This window comes from Anas platyrhynchos, chromosome Z (assembly GCF_047663525.1).
Source record: "Anas platyrhynchos isolate ZD024472 breed Pekin duck chromosome Z, IASCAAS_PekinDuck_T2T, whole genome shotgun sequence".
NCBI classification, from domain to species: Eukaryota; Metazoa; Chordata; class Aves; order Anseriformes; family Anatidae; genus Anas; species Anas platyrhynchos.
Genome location: NC_092621.1, coordinates 36,497,234 through 36,515,652, shown reverse-complemented (window position 1 = coordinate 36,515,652; position 18,419 = coordinate 36,497,234). Strand labels below are relative to the sequence as shown.

General features: G+C 38.7%; 1 protein-coding gene across 6 annotated transcripts in view; it reads right to left on the bottom strand.

Annotated features, from left to right (window-relative positions):
- ADAMTSL1 (ADAMTS like 1) overlaps window positions 1-18,419 on the bottom strand; it is a 487,860-nt gene that overhangs the window by 131,826 nt on the left and 337,615 nt on the right. For 5 of the 6 annotated variants that reach the window (XM_072030863.1, XM_038170180.2, XM_072030865.1 and 2 more), the window contains 3 exons: window positions 10,035-10,161; window positions 3,824-3,898; window positions 606-763 (listed from right to left, as the gene is read on the bottom strand). In XM_072030863.1, the coding sequence (XP_071886964.1) occupies window positions 606-763; window positions 3,824-3,898; window positions 10,035-10,161 (360 nt within the window). The remainder of the gene's footprint in view (window positions 1-605; window positions 764-3,823; window positions 3,899-10,034; window positions 10,162-18,419) is intronic. The other variant, XM_072030866.1, reaches the window with a different exon arrangement.

Here is an 18,419-nt window from a genome sequence, read left to right as displayed (position 1 = left end):
TTCCTACAGAATGTGTCCGTTGCTTCCAGCAATGTGTTTCATATTACCTGGAAGAATAGAAATGGTCTAATGGGAGGAAACAATCTAACTCTGATTGCTAGTGCAACACAAAACAGATCTTCAGAATGACACCATGACTTCTCAACAAAAGTCATCCCACTTATTTTGGAGCTTGGGGACTTCATTCTTCACTCCTACAGTCTTCTGTGTAATTACACTGTCATAAATTTCACAAATTATGGACCAAAGAGATTGACTTACTTTCTTTTTGTCACAAACTAAGCAAGCTGCAAAGAGTACAGAAAGTAATCTCCATATTCTTGTAATGAGTTCAACTTTTCTCTGTACAAAATTCATTTAATATGCTTTTATCTTCATACACTGTCTCTTTTGAGGAGTATCCAGTGAAGCCTTCATCAGATATTTAACTATAAGGAATTTAATGTAAAGTTCAAGAACTAACTTGGACTAGACTTCATGGTAAATGCATATTGGCAAATTAAGCTCTCAAAAATTGTTTCTCAACTTCCTACCCCATGTTGGTAGTGACCTTGTGTCATTTTATATTGCTGCTTTATGAAGTATATTTGGTTGATGAGCCTCACCTTGACAGTGAAGTCTGCAGTGAGAGGCCCAGATATCCTCAGTATCTCCTTGTCAGGAAACTTCTGGAAGTCGATGCTAGAATTGTCCACAATGAAGGAACCTGTGGAACTAAGGTTATTTTCACCCTTCACACCCTGGAGAGTCTTGGTTTCCAAATCTGGCAAATATAAACAAATTAATAAGAAAGTAAGGCATTATAATTTGAAATAACAGAAAGACAGAGTAGGTAAAAAGAAGAAAATGGTGGTGCAGATGATGCAGATTTCCCTCCTAAATTAGCTATAATATAGCTTCTCTTTTCTTTTCCACGTTTTATTAACATTTCCATACATCCCGTTGTATTTTTTTTTCTCCTCCTTCTGCTTTTTGGTGTTGCTCAGCCCCCAGATTTCTAGCTACATATCTATTTCCTTACCCATTGGGCATTTTTCTACTCTCTTCCAGACATATTTATCTATTCCTAGTTAGGCATATTTGCTGCTGTTTAACTTACTCCCTCTAAGTGACACTCCTACATGGAGCATGGCTCAGATCTTCCTCCCTGAGTGCTGGAGTAGTTAGTTGCTCTTCCCACTCTCTGTTCAGAGGTGGGTCACTGACCACATGTTGCAGTGACTGACAATTAACTGAAAGCAGGATGGCCACGAAAGAAAGATCAGAACAATCCCGCCTCTTTTCCAGAAGTAGTTTGAACCATCCAACAGAATAGGAAGGAACAGGGAGTGCTAAGCTCTCCCTCTGTCTCTCTGTGTGTTTACAGCTCCCCCCTCCGCATACCCAGAGGGCTTTAATTCAGATACTGTTTGGTACTGAATCATATTAAGCACATCAAATCATTTATTAAATGGAAACCAACAATTAAGGCAGTGGACCTATTTCATCATCTAGTTAGCCTCCCCACCAGCTCCAGATTATGCCTTAAAACAAGTTTACCAGTAAGCTGTTTCATTATTAGCTATTCAAAATGCATGTCATCATGAAGGATTGCAAAACTGTAATCCTTCTGCATGTATTTGTGAAGTTATATACAAAATCTCCTACACAGAGAGGCAACTAAGTGAAAATCTGATTTAGATGGGGGAAAAATATTAATCTGTGATGGAACCATATTTTGAGAGAGAGTAAAAAGGAGAAATAGTTTTATTAGAATGTATTAAATCATTAATTAGAGGAAAGATAATGGCAGTAATTAGGCTGCTTTTCAGGGTGGGTCATGGGAATTAATTCAAGAAGGATGTTGCTGAGGCTGTACACTAAGAATTCACTCTGTATTAATGAATTCCTTGGTTTTCAGTTAGACTAGTCTCTTCTTTTGTGATAAACTTGGCCTTATATTTATTTCTGGACAGGGCGGCATGCATCAGGGATAAAGATGGTTTTAAGACTTGTGTATGTATAATCGGCCTCCTGTTGACTTCTCCCACAACCAAAGTTCACAGGGCAAAATCCTCCCATCCCCAAGCTGACTGTAGCTCATACATATATAAAATCCTTTGATGGGTGAACACAAAGATTCATGTAGACATGTGAAACAAGAAAGAGATGTATCTGGACTTATTCATGTTTACACAGAGCAGTTCATCTAAATTTCAAGCAATGACTCAGGCAGACCTCGCTGATTCAAATCTTTTGTGTCCTGAAATGTGAAAATGTGATACGGCATGAGTGAAGACAGCTTTAGATTAGTCTTTCCTGCTGAAATCTCATTTCTCTCTAAGCTGTTTTACAGATCAATTTCATTGAAAAAAATAACAAATAATAAAAGTAAGATTTTTTTTCTTCCTTGGTAGAGAGTATCTATCTAGAAAATAACAATGCAAAAAATTTACTGGGAAAGTAATAACAACTATACTAGATATAGTTGTTATACTGGTATACTCAAAAGGCCAATTAAAAGTGAAAGACATGCAGTGTTTGAACTTTTAAGAAAAAATACATTTTTACTTAGTTTATAACTTCTTCTATAATTTCTTATTAGTTTATAACCTGTAATTTGTTGGTCTTTATTCACAGCTCTAAATCCAAGCAATTATAAAAGGGTTATGGCATACCAATTGCTTTCTCAACACAACCAGTGTACACTGAACAGAACAGTGTACCACCTCATCTTTCTACTCAATATAAGCACTTTAGGCAAAAGAAGTCTGGGGAGAGTGGGAATGATTTTGTGTTTCATGTCTTTGCTTACACTAATGACTGTATTTACACTGAAAAGCACAGAGGACTCTAACTGGTCGATGCTGCAGGAAAGCCATTATTGCCTTTTAGAGAAGGAAAAGGGCAGCCCCACTTATCTGACAATAATTGGTGCTTCTGAAATACTGTACAGTACTGCCTGGGGATTTTATTTTATTTTATTTTATTTTATTTTATTTTATTTTATTTTATTTTATTTTATTTTATTTTGTTATTTTTTTTTATGAAAGCAAATCCCTTTTACCAACGTTATTGTGTTTGTTGCCAATGAAAAATGAAGCAGCCTTTGAGTAGCTACTGCATTGGAAGGTAAGAGTTTCTATTGCAGAGAGTCTCTGTTCAGAAACAAATGGATTTGCCTACAGCTCTTCCAGCATATTCTCAAATACTGAGACTCTTCTCCTAGAGGGGCTGCTGCGATGCATGTCTGCCTGTCAGGAGAAGCAGGGAAAAATTGTTAAAACTACCAAGTGACTGGCTAGCAGCAGTCAATGGGCTTAACTCCCTGGAGCAATCTCTCTCTTAAAGAGCATGGTTTGATGTGTGCATGCTGTTTCTGATCTTCTCACTGTGGTTTTCTCTGTTTGTGTGTATCTACAGGAGTGAGTGAGACTACCATAACAGAAACATGTGTTAAAGTCATGAGCAGCTTGATGGCTAAGCTCAGTTGTAGGGAAGCTTATATTTTACTGTCCTCAATATTTCTTCACTCAGTGGGATATATTTTATTAATTTTAAACAAAAGCACTAGGCACCAAGAGAGCCAGCCAAAGGATAAGCAAACAAAAATGATGGAAAAATTATGGAAGGGAGAGAGATTCTGCAATGCTGGCCAAGCTCTGCTCTGAAATAAGCATGTACCACTGATGCAACTGGGTCTAGGGAGAGCTTCTGAGGGCAGGACTCATCCCTGTGTTGAAATCAGTGATCTGAGAGAGGGAAACCAGACACCGCATTGTAAACAGAGCACTGTTTTAGCAAGGCTTTCTTAAACAAATCTATACTAACTTTTTCTACTTACATAAATGATCAGGTCCTTTCAGCACGAGGCGAACATGTCTGCTTCCATAGGGAATAGCAACCACCGTATCATCCACTGTGGAGAAGACAAAAGTGTATGGAGTGAACAAACAGAGAAATTCTCATCAATTACTAAATAACCAATAAAATAAGTGCTTAAAAGGAAGTCAGAAAAGCAGCTTCTGGAACACTGAAAAATAACACACCTATAAATTGTGAGAGAACATTAAAAATCTTCTGAAAAAGAACCCTGCTGTTAAATACAGTTTAAAACTTTCTACTTAGAAGAACACAAACATGTTGATTTGCTTTATTCTCATCTCCTTCACAACCATTTCTGGATTTCAAAAGTAACCAATAGCTGTCTGTTTTGCAATGGTTCCACTCAAACACCCAAGGCTTTTGAATTGGTGTTTATGTTGAAGCAGAGAAGCCTAGGTTTATTTTTATGTTTAACCAAACTACTTGCTTCAGCTGACTCTTTCTCAGTTGAACTCCACAACTTCTGTGTAACTCTTCCCATTTGATATGGTGATCTCCCACTGCCCTTAGGCACACCATCCCATTGACACCTTTTATTATAATGACTAGAATTCCTATAATTCTGCTTCCCTTTCCGTTCAACCACCATATAGTCCCTGGAAAAACAGAGGCCCATTAGACTGTCATGTGAATATGTCTTAGAGCAAGATCTAAGGGTTCATCTATGAAGCCCTTGGGAACTTTGCAACTGGAGCTAAACTGACAAGTGAACTTGTTGCCCGTTGCACACTGCTGTGAAAGTCAGTTAAGTCAGCATTTCTGAAGAGGCAGCAACCTTAGTAATGTCCTGAAGGGAGACAGAAATGGAAGGTGTGACATGACACTACAGACCTATGTTCAAATTCTGTGCTTGGTTAGTGCATTGGATGCCCAGAGTGAACTGACGTGGGTGGACTAACCTGCTGGCTTAAACTGTTCATTCACCTTTCCCTGCCCTCTCTGCCTACTTCTCCTAATTCTACTACCTGTGAGAGAAAAAGCATGCATTTCTAACATCTCTGGGGGAGGTGGTATACGTGAGAGGAACAAAGCCACTTTCACTATCTGTTCATTAGAACTGTGCTCACATCTGCCATGTAATCCCCACTAACAAGAACTGTAGCTCCACATTCAAAGCAGTGTGTTACTTTGTCATGTAAGGCTAATTCAACCAATGCAAGTGCAGTTATCTTTCATCCAATATGGGCTGGGACTATAACTTTCTGAAAATAAACCAGACCAGAGTAGGAAAACTATTCCAACCTAGACAAATCAGAATTCTCATTTATCAGCAAAGTAGTTACTAATTTTGCCATTTTAAGTTGAAGAGTAAAGAGAGTCAACAGGAAAAGGGAAAACCACAGGAAACAGGGATTTTGAAATAGAATGTTTATTCATCCAAGTTTACAATATTTCAAATACATGAAGTAGAACCCTCTTAAATTTTAAACTCAGTCATGTGCCATAGGCACTTCTGAGACTCTTATACTGGAGAGCTCTATGGGGTGAAATACCTATGTACTTCTGTGGCCTCTTAAAATCCCCAAAGTGAAGTGATGCAGACAGTCTGATAAACTGCTCAGTGTCACATGAGTTGGACAGAGGTAATCCCTGGGTTCTTGTCCCTACACCTTCTGAACCTTGTCTTCATTTTCAAAATCTGATTTACATTTATTCAAGCTATCCAGAAGTGTCATTGTCACCCAAGACTTCTGAAACACTGGAGTTAAACTTTGTTCAATACACATTATGCTCATATATGTCTCTGAGAACACATTCATTAACAAAGATAGATATCTTTCATTTCTACACAGATTTCAAATTTTCTGTTTGAGAAGAGAAATACTCAGGTCTTACAAAATGTATACAACAGTTCTATTCTTATGTTGATTTTATTGTTACCACCCTGGTACTAATATTCAAGATGACAACAAATAGGACAAGTAACTGGGAGACAATCCATGAATATGACATCATCTTGTTGTATGTATCACATTTATTGGAATGAGTCTGGGAAAACAATGACTCTATTTTTTCAAAAAATGTGTTAATAGTCTTTTTACATGTCTTAGTTAAAAACAGCCTCATATCTTTATTATATTTGACTGCTTCTCAGTTATAAGCCCTGTGCTTAACAACTCACTGAACTATCACACTAAAATCAAACACTTAAAAGATTATGCAGGCTTATATATCTTTACATGTCTCTTCTGCCCCATCATGTTGCAAGAGCCATATTTTATCTGATCTTGTTGTTGCTCTCATTTTAAAATCTTATCACACTTTATGTGAATAACAACACTCAATGGGATTTCTGTTTATTTCTTGTTTATTTCTATTGTGCTTCATGTTTTCACGGTATCCGCCAGTGAGGGATAATTCCCTGAGGTTAACAGCGATAAGAAGGAGACATTTCTGGTGAAGATACATATGAAAGTAAGCATGGGAATATTTAATCACAGCTCCAACAAACAATAAGCAGAGAGGCAAATCATGGAGCAGCCATGCAGAACACTCTGAAGAAAACTTACAAAGTAGGTTAACAGACAGTTGGTTTCATCCAGAGAAGATCCATAGGAAGGCAAAGAAAAGTCCCAGATAACTGAGAAAAGACAGTGTCCTTGAGCTGTGAAAGAGATGCAAGGATCTAAACAAAGTTTGTATGTCAGGTACATGCATCAGGTTCCTTTGAGAGAACACTCTCTTCTGGTTTTGGATCTTGAATTTGGATTTTGTCCAAATAGTCTAGCTATCAGTTCCCATGGTGAAAAATATATTTATTTTTATTCTCTTGTGACTACTGATATTTAACTGAAAACCAGAACTGCATCTATTTTTGACAACCATGGCAACAGCAATCTGATAAATATCTATTCTGCCTCAATATAGCCACTTTTATAATTCACTTTTAAAGTAATCTACTTCACTTGTAGATGTCAATTACTGTTTTAGAGAAATACTAACTCTGTACAAAGTGATCAGCAGAATTCATCCCCCACTTAAAGGAAGCAACTTTCTAACTACTTGGTAAATACAAAGATGTCTGCTTACAGCTCTGTAATTCATCTCCATAGGAAGACACATAAACTCTTTCCAAAAGGAGATATAAAAAAGAGTTTCACTTTATACAAACTTAGAACAAATGAACCACTGAAGCTTAGGACTACAAACAAAGGATATTGCTAGGATGATCTGTCTTTTGTAACATTTGAAAAAAAAAAAAAAAAGAACAGAAATAAGAACACTGAAACAGGTGCTTCTCATTTCACATAAACATAGGTGAGAATTCAAGGTCCTATTGCCTCTTACCCTCCTATGCTTCTGTTTCTGAGACCACTGGGAGACATATACTATCTCTATAAATACCGAGGAAGCTGTTCCCATAGCAAATGCTAAGTGTTTAAAAGCTCTATGAACTTCTTGTACTATCCTTTTCCTATGCCTTTGCATGATATAAACAACATGGAAAATGGAACTGGATATGAACACCAAGAGAAAATTAATTCAGGATGATGAGCTCAAGACAGTGTCTGGGGTGGTTTTGAGATATAAACAACTTCAGAGACTATCGGGACGGAGCTGCTATAAAGATCACTGTTCAATTTCCCTAATACAGTCCTTGAAAATGAATGCCATACTCTGTTAGACAAATAAAAATCTAAGGTGATCCCACAGAATATCTTGGCTGATGTCTGGTCATGGCTGCATGTTTTCCTTCTGATTTTTCTTTTGTTACAAAGCAGTCTGCTTTCATAGCATTTTAGTGACTTGTTCATATGAAGAAAAAAATTGATATCATTCTTAAGAAACAAGCACCATTTCACATAAATTACTTGTAATTAAGCTACTGGCAAGCCAAATGTAATTTGTTTTTTTCAGGAAATAGATCAGGTCCCGATCCCAGAAAAGTTTATGTGGATGCACTCTCAGTGACAAATAAGCAAGATGCTAGAACACAGACAAAATGCCAAAGTGACAGATATTTAAATAATCTTGAGTAGAACAAACACAGAAGATAAACACAGGTTAGATTTTAAATAGCTCACAGAACTTAAATGTCCCAAATTTTCATAGAATGAACAAAACGTTTTTTGAGGACTATCGCACAAAGAATTCATACTAACTCACATGTGATGTGGATCTGAAGCAAGTGTGCCCTTAAATCTGTGAAAAGCCAATTTAAATGAATATTTGTTTTTGCTATTTATTTATTTTTTATTTTATTCAAAATTCATACTTCATTGCACAACAACATGTATCTTTACAAAACGGGAAAGAATAATGTCAAATGGCTAACGTGGACTGCGTACGTAGTCTGATTATCTACTTCAGTTCTGTACAGTGATTTTTGCAAGTCAATGTGTCTGAGAAATCTATTTTCTAACATGTTTTTTTCACATTTGTCTCCCTCTGTGACAACACTCTCTGCCATCTACTCTTCTATGTATATAACAATTTCTAACAGCAAACCACTGGGACTAGGGACTGTATTTCATTAGCATCTTAGTATTGCGCGTAGCATATTGGTGCCTTTATTCTCAGTAGAAAGGAGAAGAACACCATTTTACCACAAAGCAACTGAAAAATAATGAATTATTGCATAAAAAAGGCGTTTGCCAAAAAAATTTGCAGATACTATCAAGACTCAAGCAGCCTGGAGCTTTCTAAATCTCTTCATGCACATTGGAGAAACAGCTACAGAGAGGTGAAATTCCATTCCTAAATCTATGTGAAATATTTCCTTTGCTCACCAAATTCAGTTCTGCCTCAGAAAAGAAACTCTTATGAGGATTATTTATTTTCAAGAAAGAATACTTTTTCTTTCTCTTCCTTCCTTCCTTCCTTCCTTCCCTTTCCCTTTCCCTTTCCCTTTCCCTTTCCCTTTCCCTTTCCCTTTCCCTTTCCCTTTCCCTTTCCCTTTCCCTTTCCCTTTCCCTTTCCCTTTCCCTTTCCCTTTCCCTTTCCCTTTCCCTTTCCCTTTCCCTTTCCCTTTCCCTTTCCCTTTCCCTTTCCCTTTCCCTTTCCCTTTCCCTTTCCCTTTCCCTTTCCCTTTCCCTTTCCCTTTCCCTTTCCCTTTCCCTTTCTTTCTCTCTTTTTCTTCCATCTGTCTTCCTGCCTTCCTGCTTTTCCTCCTTCTTCTCTCCCTCTCTCCTTCTCTGTCTTTTATCCATCTGTCCTTTCTTGTACTAATTATTCTTCTATGTCCTGTCCTCTGTAGCTCAGCACAATTTGTAAAAAGCTCCTCTCACCACCCTTTACACAAGCTGAATGCTGTCTGTATAGGAACCCACAACTGTACATGCACTCTTCAGTAGATACTATGCCGTTACTTTTAGCTTTCAGGTCATGTATATTTTCATGGTAATGAAAGAAATATGCAAAAATAGTAAGAGCAGGTCTGAGTAAACTCTAATGCCACTGATTACAGATGGGGGCAGACTTACAGGCTAACGTTTTTTTTTAGGTGTATCTACCTAGGTATAAGGGCATGCCAACCTTTCTACTTTTCCTTCAAAATGACCAGACATGCTTCATCTCTCATACCAAAGCAGTTATAGTTCCCTCTGTGGTGGTGTAACCAGGCTGATAAGCCTACCTGGGGGTCCAGATAAATTAACCCCATCAATGGAACACACTCATGATACTTCACCACTTTCGGTCAAAGCTGGCTCAGACTGTTTGGGAAGGTCCATGAGTGTTTGTACCCTTTCATGCAGGCACAATTTGACTGCTAGCATGCAGAAGAAGCTGTGCTTCTGGTATAGATTTTGTTATGGAGCATTGTGTCAGGTTGGCACCACCATCCCCACTCAGGACTCCTTTCTGCTTGGGGGCAAGATAAGACAATGCTTTCACTACAGCATGGACTGGGTCCTATGCAGTCAACTAATACTACCAGAACAACGTGGGTGAAGCCAGCTCTTCTCTTTCTCTGGCTTTTCCCAAACAGCTAGTGAGGTAAGATAGGGAATACACTAGTGACACCTCTCCACAATCCTTTTTGCTTTAACAAAGCCAGAGCTATAGTCTGAACAAGTGTCACTTAACCCAAGAGGGAAGAAATAATGGGGACATCTAGTATGATGATGACCACTCAACTGCCTGAGAAAGAGTGGAGTGAAATATACCTGGCAAGAAATATACATTTCACTAAGGGGAGACATGGCACTTTACTAGAAGGGACAGCTTACGTTTATTTTCTGAGAGCTGGGACTTATACTGGCCTCGAACCAGACGGCAGGTGGACCCATCGCCATTGCAGACCCCACAGTTATCTTCCTTGACAGCGCTTCCCAGCTGGCGGTCACAGCCAACAATCTGGCAAGAGAGAAAGATGTGCAGTTCAATGTGAACACCTACTGACTAACTGCTCGATCCATCTATGGAACTAATTACTGCCAATTTCTTTCTCAGCATCTCTAGAGGGCCATAAAGTACATTAGCAATGAAAGAGGTTGAGCAAATCTGGATGGGAGTTTCAGACATGAGATAGTGAGCAGTTTAGTACTCAATAGCTTTTGCAGTCCACAGAAAGAAAAGAGTATTGTTGGAGGTTGTTCTTTTTAGGGCACAGTCAACATGTTGTGGTCAGGATCCTATCAGAAGTTGTACTTCTTAAGAATTTCAAAACAAAAAATACCTGAAGTAGGTAGGGAGACAGATACTCAGAAAACAGACATAGATAAGAGAAAAGAGTAGCATAGAGCAGCCCAGATAAATAATAGTAAAATGGCTGAGATCGCAGCGAAATTTTACCTGCTATACATTTGGAAAAAACATGTGGTTTTAATTATGTTTGACAATAAAGCTACTCCACACAGTCAAAGCCTGTGTTCAGACTTAAAAATCTGATAAAGGTAGAAGGAATGGTTAAACAAAAGAACTTAGAGTCAGAAGTGTAATTACCTGCTTAGAAACTGGCTTTACACTTATGTGTAAATTGTTTTGTTCAAAATTTTAAAACTTAAATAAGTAAGCCAGGCATCTCAATTCATAAACATAGTTCCCAGGATAATCAAATACAAATTTATAATTTAATAGGTTTAAAATTAAATAAATGGAATATGAATTTATTTAGCACAGTGCTAATATAGGCCTTTTCTTTGAACTTTGAATTCTGGATCCATGTTATGAATTTTATACACAAACACTTGAAATTCAATAAATTAAGCAAGTCCATACAGCATTATAATTATCTTTAAATATATTAGGAAATGAAAGGCCTTCTAGCATTCTGGCATGTAAAGTAAACAATGAAAAAATAAATGTGTATAAGTTCTGCTTCTAAGGAGTTTGTGCTAACACTAAGCCAGAGAGTATCTATAAATGGGGAGAATTTTAAGTAAAGTGTTAAGTTCAGCTTTAAAATTTCCTCCATCAGTGAGCTTCAGTTAAAATCAGAAAGTTGACTCTTAGAAACTGTTAAGAGCAAGTAGGACACTTTTCCTCCAGGCTCATAAAAGCTGCATATGTAACTTGCCCACTTAAACAATCAGACTACCATGTCTTATTTGTGTGTGCACAATTACAGAACCCTGCTAGTGCTAGCTGTACTTGTGATGTTGACACTTCCTCTGTTTTCTGCTGTGAAAATGTAGGCCTTGATTAAGGCTTGGTATTTGCTTTCAGCAATTCAGTTCCCATTTCTAACATCATTATTTTACTAGTGAAAGAAAAACATTTTCCTTGGTTATCTGTCATAATGATACAATTAATTTAATTTCAAACATTAGAGGTTTAGATTAAGGGTTGATGAAAAGTACTGCTAAATTTCTTTGATTTTACCCACTTCTACTGGGTTAGAACTGGGTCAGTCTACCACGCTTCTGCATTACATTATAATGTCTTCATGGGAACTAACATAGGCTAATGGAGTAATAGTCAAGCAATAATGATACATTTCTTTAAGAAACTGGTCACACCTAGACTGCAAGAGACATTTTATCACATTAAAACCACCATGGCAAATAATGCTTAGACAGTTGCAACAAAATTAAGATTATCTTGACAATGACTACTCCATACAAAGCTTCCAATTACAGATATACTCTATCAGTCATACCATGTAAGATTTAAACTGTCTGACACAATGCCTACAACTCAGATGACTTTCATTCAAGTGCACCACTACAGATCACTAACCTCCAGGGTGAGAAGTGTCCTGCATACATAATGCATATGCATATGCATATATACATATGCATAATGCATTATGAATGCATACATAATTGGAAAGGCCAGAATTCCCTTCCATACCTGTCCATAACATATTTTATATTAATTCAATGATTCAGTCTAGAATGGTATCCATATCTATACGTTTCCACCTATTTTGAAAAGAACATGCAAACTGCATGAATGTGAAAAGGTCTGAACTTGAAACTCAGAGATGAGGCAACCACTTTCAAAAACAGCCTTTACTACTTTAAAGCCTTTTTTAACTTTGTGAATCATCAACTTGCATGTTGCCATGGGCTGCATTCTGATTAAAGTAAATTTATAAATTGAGCAATCTGGGGCTAGGTCACAACTTGTAGAGGAAACCACCAGGAAAATCTCAGGTGTAAAAGGAAGACATACTGAAGTTCATTGTTCTTTTTGAGACAGACATTCATTGTCATTGTATGGCACAAAAATAATTATTTTATTGAAAATGCTGTATTTCAAATGGAAACATTAAATAAAATGGAGACCTCAGGTGAACACCAAAATTTAAATAGCATGCACAGAACATGTACATCTTCCTGTACTTGGTAAAGTCTCTCAGATAACTGTATACTTTCAGAATCTTTGACAAAATTAAATAAATTTACTATTTCTCCCCAAATTTCTCAGGTGGCTTTTTGGTTAGCTATACTAGCTATCTGTCCTAATAGATATTCAGAGCTGTTAGGATATGTATTAAATTTTCATTTAAAATCTTTATGAGTGATTACAGAAGATTCCAAGCAACAATATATATAAATATATATACTTAATGAAACAAACCAAACCAACCAACCAACCAACCAAACAAAAAAAAGCAAAACTGTGCAAATGGTCAAATATCACCCTGAAGTGAGATGTTGACAAATTAGAGGGCTGGGCAACCACCAACCACATGAAGTTTAACAAGTGCAAGTGCTCAATGCTGCACCCGAGACACGGCAAACCTGGTTGTACATACAGACTGGGGTGTGAGAAGATGGAGAAACACCCTGCAGATAAGAACCTGGGGGTTTTGGTTGATGGCAAGTTGAATGTGAGCCAGAAGCATGCTCTGGCAGTCAAAATTGCCAGCTGTACACTGGGGTGCATCAGGCGTGGCATTGCTAGCCGGTGGGGGGAAGTGATTGTCCCGCTCTACTCTGTGCTGGTGCTGCCTCACCTTGAGTACTGTGTGCAGTTCTAGGCACCACAAGACAAGAAGGACATAAAACTATTGGAGAGTGTCCAAAGAAGGGCTACAAAGATGGTGAAGGATCCAGAGAGGAAGACATGAGGAGCAGCTGAGGTCCCTTGGTTTGCTCAGCCCCGAGCAGAGCAGGCTGAGGGGAGGCCTCATGGCGGCCTGCAGCTCCCTCACGAGGGGAGCGGAGGGGCAGGCGCTGAGCTCTGCTCTCTGAGGACAGCGACAGGACCCAAGGGAACGGCATGGAGCTGGGGCAGAGGAAGGTCAGGCTGGGGCTTAGGGAAAGGTTCTTCTATGACTAATTTAACTGATGCCTGAATGAAAAGATATTTCCAAGTTCACTTCACTGTTCACTGTTTTTTGTTTGTTTGTTTGCTTGGTTGGTTGGTTGGTTTTTTGGTTGTTTGTTTTTCCCCTTTCTTACTGAGGGAAGTCCTTCTTCAGGGAAATCCTTCTTCAGTCTTTTGCAGATGATTACACTCAGTAAAAAGCTACATAGGCTTTGCAACGGAGTCCTCAATGCTTTAGAATCAAAAAACATTACTCCTAATCTCGTGTTACTTTTTATTATCTCTTACATGAAAATAGTCTATAGGTTGGACACTTATAAAAATAAAAGATCAGACAAGTAAATATTAAAGTGCTCCTAAAAAAAATACAGAGTTACTGAGAGGAATAATAACTTTTGTCTCAACAAGCAGGAGAAACTTAAGTTTAGCTGTGTTGGAATGAGAATATGTAACGTCCTTAACATTTCTGTCCAAATCTCTGCTCCAACAAGGCAGCAGAGAACTAAGTCACAATGAAGGATGAAGGTCCAGGTAAAAATATGTCACCACCACTCCCAAGGTATGCAGACAGTTAGCAAGGAAGGCAGAGGTGTTTCTTGAACAAAATGAACAACATGAACAAAATGAAGAATAATAGGTTTTGGAATAGTCATTGCAATGGATTATGCTGAAGATACAACACACTAGCAGAGACCCAGCTTTCAGGAAAAGTAGGTTAGCTTAGACTGCAGAGCTAGAAAAGCCTGCTTTTCTAGATGACCACTGACATACGGACATACTGACCTGACCAGAGTTGGTTAAAAATTCACCATGAAAATATGCACCATGGAAGATACTGCTTGCCTGGGTCAGTAGGCAAAGGAGTGAATAGGGATATTGTGCCTCTGACCCACAGCTCAGAGCAAAGGTTTGGTGGACACAGTTTGAAACAAAACACTGACATTTGTGAATCAAAGGTCTGGGGAATATTTCACTTTGAAAAGCTTTGAAATGTCAACTCCTCATCTTAGTTTGAAATTGGAACCAATGTTGAAATTCTGAAGTTTCTGTGGGATGGAAACTTCCTTTTCCAATGCATCCTAGTGTTAATCTTAATATATCCTGGGGGGGTTAGGGAGATGAAGTCTTTTTCAATCCATAAAGTGTTGGGAAGGAAGCCCCCACCAGGAATGAAAATGGATTACTACAACACATTGTGCCTAGAAATGTTCTGAAGTAAGCAGTTTTCGTATTCATTTCTATTACACATTAAGTTTCCTCCACTTAAAGAAGGGTAATGAAGCACAGCCTTTCCACACTGAAATCTTCAGAGTTTCAAATTGCTGAAGTGTGGTCAGGGGCTTGAACAGCAGATTGGTACCACACAAAATGTCAGAAGCAGCTTCATTCAGTTCCCTGGCAGCCAAACCCAAACCCCATTAAAATAAAGAAAACTCACCTGTAAGTTCAGTACACTTAGGATGAAGATTTTACGTATTGCTAAAGGACTTCTATGAAGCATATTGCTGTTGTGGTTAAATGCTCATAAAGCAGCAGAGGCAGAACATGCAGAGCTCTGGAAGTCACTGTTTTTTCACAGTATATGGAAGATACCAGCTATGCAATACTAGAGTGAGGAAGGCACAGGTGAGTATCACCTCCCTGCCCAGTTTAGCATCTCATCCTATGACAATATATACTCTAAAGTGGGCAGACTTTTTATTATCTTTATGGGTTTAGCATAAAAAGCTAGCAACAAAAAGCCAGAATAATAACAGCTAATCCCTAGCTGGCGGAGCCTGTATTGTTTTCTGGCTTAAGATATCACAGTTCTGCTCAGAGGTAAAGATTCCATATTACATTTTAGGCTGAAGTCCCACACTTCATGCTGAGTTTTATTCTTCCCCACTCCCAGTTTTACTCCACTGACAGCCAGTGAGCTGGCAAAACAGAATAATAGGGATATTCCTGACTCTGAGATATATATAAATAAAGAAATTTTTACAAGACCTTGAAAGAAAAAAAAAAAAAAAAAAAAAGGTTATCAAGTTAACAGAACAACTGCTTATGCATAATTTAAAGGCATTAGGTTTCATGTCCAATGATGGGGGTTGGAACAAATTCACTGAGTGCGTGCATGAATGTTATGCGTGTATATGTTCCCTTTGTGGACTTGAACTCTGGCTCAGTTTAGCAGATTTTTCCAGAAATAAAACTGGACCAGCAATGACAGGTTCTGCTTCAGCCCTGCTAGCCTGGAAATGCCCTGAAGTAAGAAGTTTTCATAATCATTTCTATTCAGTATTAAGAAACCCTGGGCAGGAAATAATGTAATAAAGCGAGCTTGCAAATCTAGCCAATTATAAATAAATCTCCCTGTTTTTCAAAGGGCATGTCTGCAGTTCAAACACAAGGAGTTCTGAGATTCTGAGAAAAACAAAGTTGCCCTTCACTTGGATACTAATGTGGGGCTCAAACTGGGACTTGTGTAGATTGTCACTGCTCAGCTGAAGAAAGTTTTGGATCCAAGCCACTCTTTCAGCTGAGTCCAAAACACCATTTTACAGTCAGGGTGAAGAGCTGTTGTACTCTTTAAATCATTGTGGAGAGAACAAGCTTCAGGCTGTATTGCAAGCTGGAACCAGACTGGTGTCTGTGATATAGGGACGCACAGCCCCTGTTGCAGTGGTGTCTGCCTTCCAGTTCACTTTATGTTTCATGCTGACACTTCCCAGCTTCAGCGTTTACCTAGCACAGCCTGACTCCAGACACGACACCATCCTGTGACAGGCATGCTCTTGTGCAGCACCAAGCACCAGGCTGGATCCTCTTACCCCACAGAATTTAGGTGGAGCCACACCACAAACAGCAACTGTAAGATGATTTTCACAATGGCAAGGCAATTTGTAATTGTGCTGGTAGAAGTGGCATGTGCTAGCTAGGCCTAGTGACATGTGCAGCCAATGGGCCTGTTTGACACTTGAGCCAAGAGCAACTTACAGCTGTTCAGGCAGCGTAAACAAGCTTTTGTCACTGATCAGTAGCCAAATTGTTAAAAATAACCACTTTAGTGACTGAGATCCACCATCTAGCACAATAAGGATGTGGCTGGCCAGCTCAGTAATTCAGTGTAACTGATTTGCAGATCCTGTCTGGTATCTGCCCCATCAGCCTAGCATTTCAAGGCAGTCACAATTCACAGCTATTAGTATGTTTAAACCGAGACAATGACCCTCATGGAGCCTTGCCAGCATGTTGGACACAGTACTTAGGGAGTCAATGGTTCAGCCATAGCTCTAGAAGCAAACAGCAAACATCTATTAGCAGAAGAAACTCAAGATAAGTGCCTATTACTCAGGTTTCCCTCAGGGCAAAGAATAAATGTGACCTCATTCTGAAACCGCCCTTGATTTAAAAAGAAGTAATTAAATTCATTTAAAAGCTGCAACTTCTAAATGAGGATTTATAGATACATTAAAGTCTTGGATGTGGGAAAAAGGCAACTCCTATCCTTATAGGCAAATTTCATTAGAACTAATCTTCCTACATTACAAGGTTGAATTTTGCAGGTTCAGTCATACATACAACCAATTTACTGTTTGGGCCAACATAAGAAAGACCAGATATCTGGAAACTAAGCCACATCTAGTTCATTCTCTGATGATACAGAAATCCAGACTCTATCATTCTGTAAAGAGCAATATTTAAACAGAATTCAGTTCAAAGAGTTTATAGACAGATGACAAGAGAAAACCTGCTGCAGAAGAGGCTTTTGTAATCATTCATCTTCCTTTATCCATCTCACTCATGCTTTCCATTGGTTTTCCTATATGTGGGTTCATATGCCAATCTTCTGCAAAAGTAAGAATGAGTTTCTGCTATATTCCTGCATACCTGTGCTCTAATTCATGGAGGAGAATGAAAAAAAAAAAAAAAAAGAAAAAAAAAAGAAAAGACTTTTTCAAGGCAGTGCTCTATAGCAGGTTACTACTGAAATACTAGATTTTCTCTAAAAGATTCCCACATATCATCTGGTTGGATAGCTTATTTAGCATTTCCAAGGGAAAGATTTGCCATGTTTTGTGAAAGAGGGTAAGAATACTACAGCAGAAAGTGATTGCACAGGCCATTATAAATCAAAACTCACCAAGGCAATTCTCTGTAAGTATCTTCAGAACAATGTGCTTGAGAAACCAAAAGCAAATTCTATGAAGCCTGCCCTCTGGGCCCACTCTCTTCTCCCAGACTATGAAGCACTAAATTGTAAAAGCATTTAATTGGCTCTTGTGACACTTTACATTTGACTGTGATCCTTTGTCAGCTCTGGCATGGCTTTGTGGCATGCTTGATACTGACACTCAGACCTCTCTTCTGTTGGGTGTACAAGCTTCCTACTCTCAAACAGACTTCTTTTGTTGGCAGGAGTCTGTTCTCCGTCGGTCTGGATAAAGGGGGATCCAGCTGCAGTGCCTTGCTACTGACAGAGTGCCAGCACAGGCTTTCTGGTGCTTCAGGCAGTCATGCCATCCGTGTTATCAAAGGACAAACTTCACCCAGAGTTCAAATAATTAAGAGGGACTGCAGGCTCCCAAGCCACTGCTGAAACTTCTAGTTTATATGGTATTATAGCCTGCTCCTCAGTGGGTAAGAAGAGTACATGCAGGCTCTATGAGAAGACGGGACGACAAAGGACTTAAGGGGTCTGCAGCACCACCTTGTCCTGGATCTTCATGAAAACTGTAAGACCCATGGTCTTTAGTGAGACCCATACAACAGTGTCGGTGGGAACATTTAAAACCACCCAGTCAGCATGGATATACTGCTGTCTTCGCACAGCACTAAACCTCCTGGGCTACTCTACGCACCTCAGGTCTTAGGTAGGCTAAGGAAATACATACACATAGACAACTTCTTGG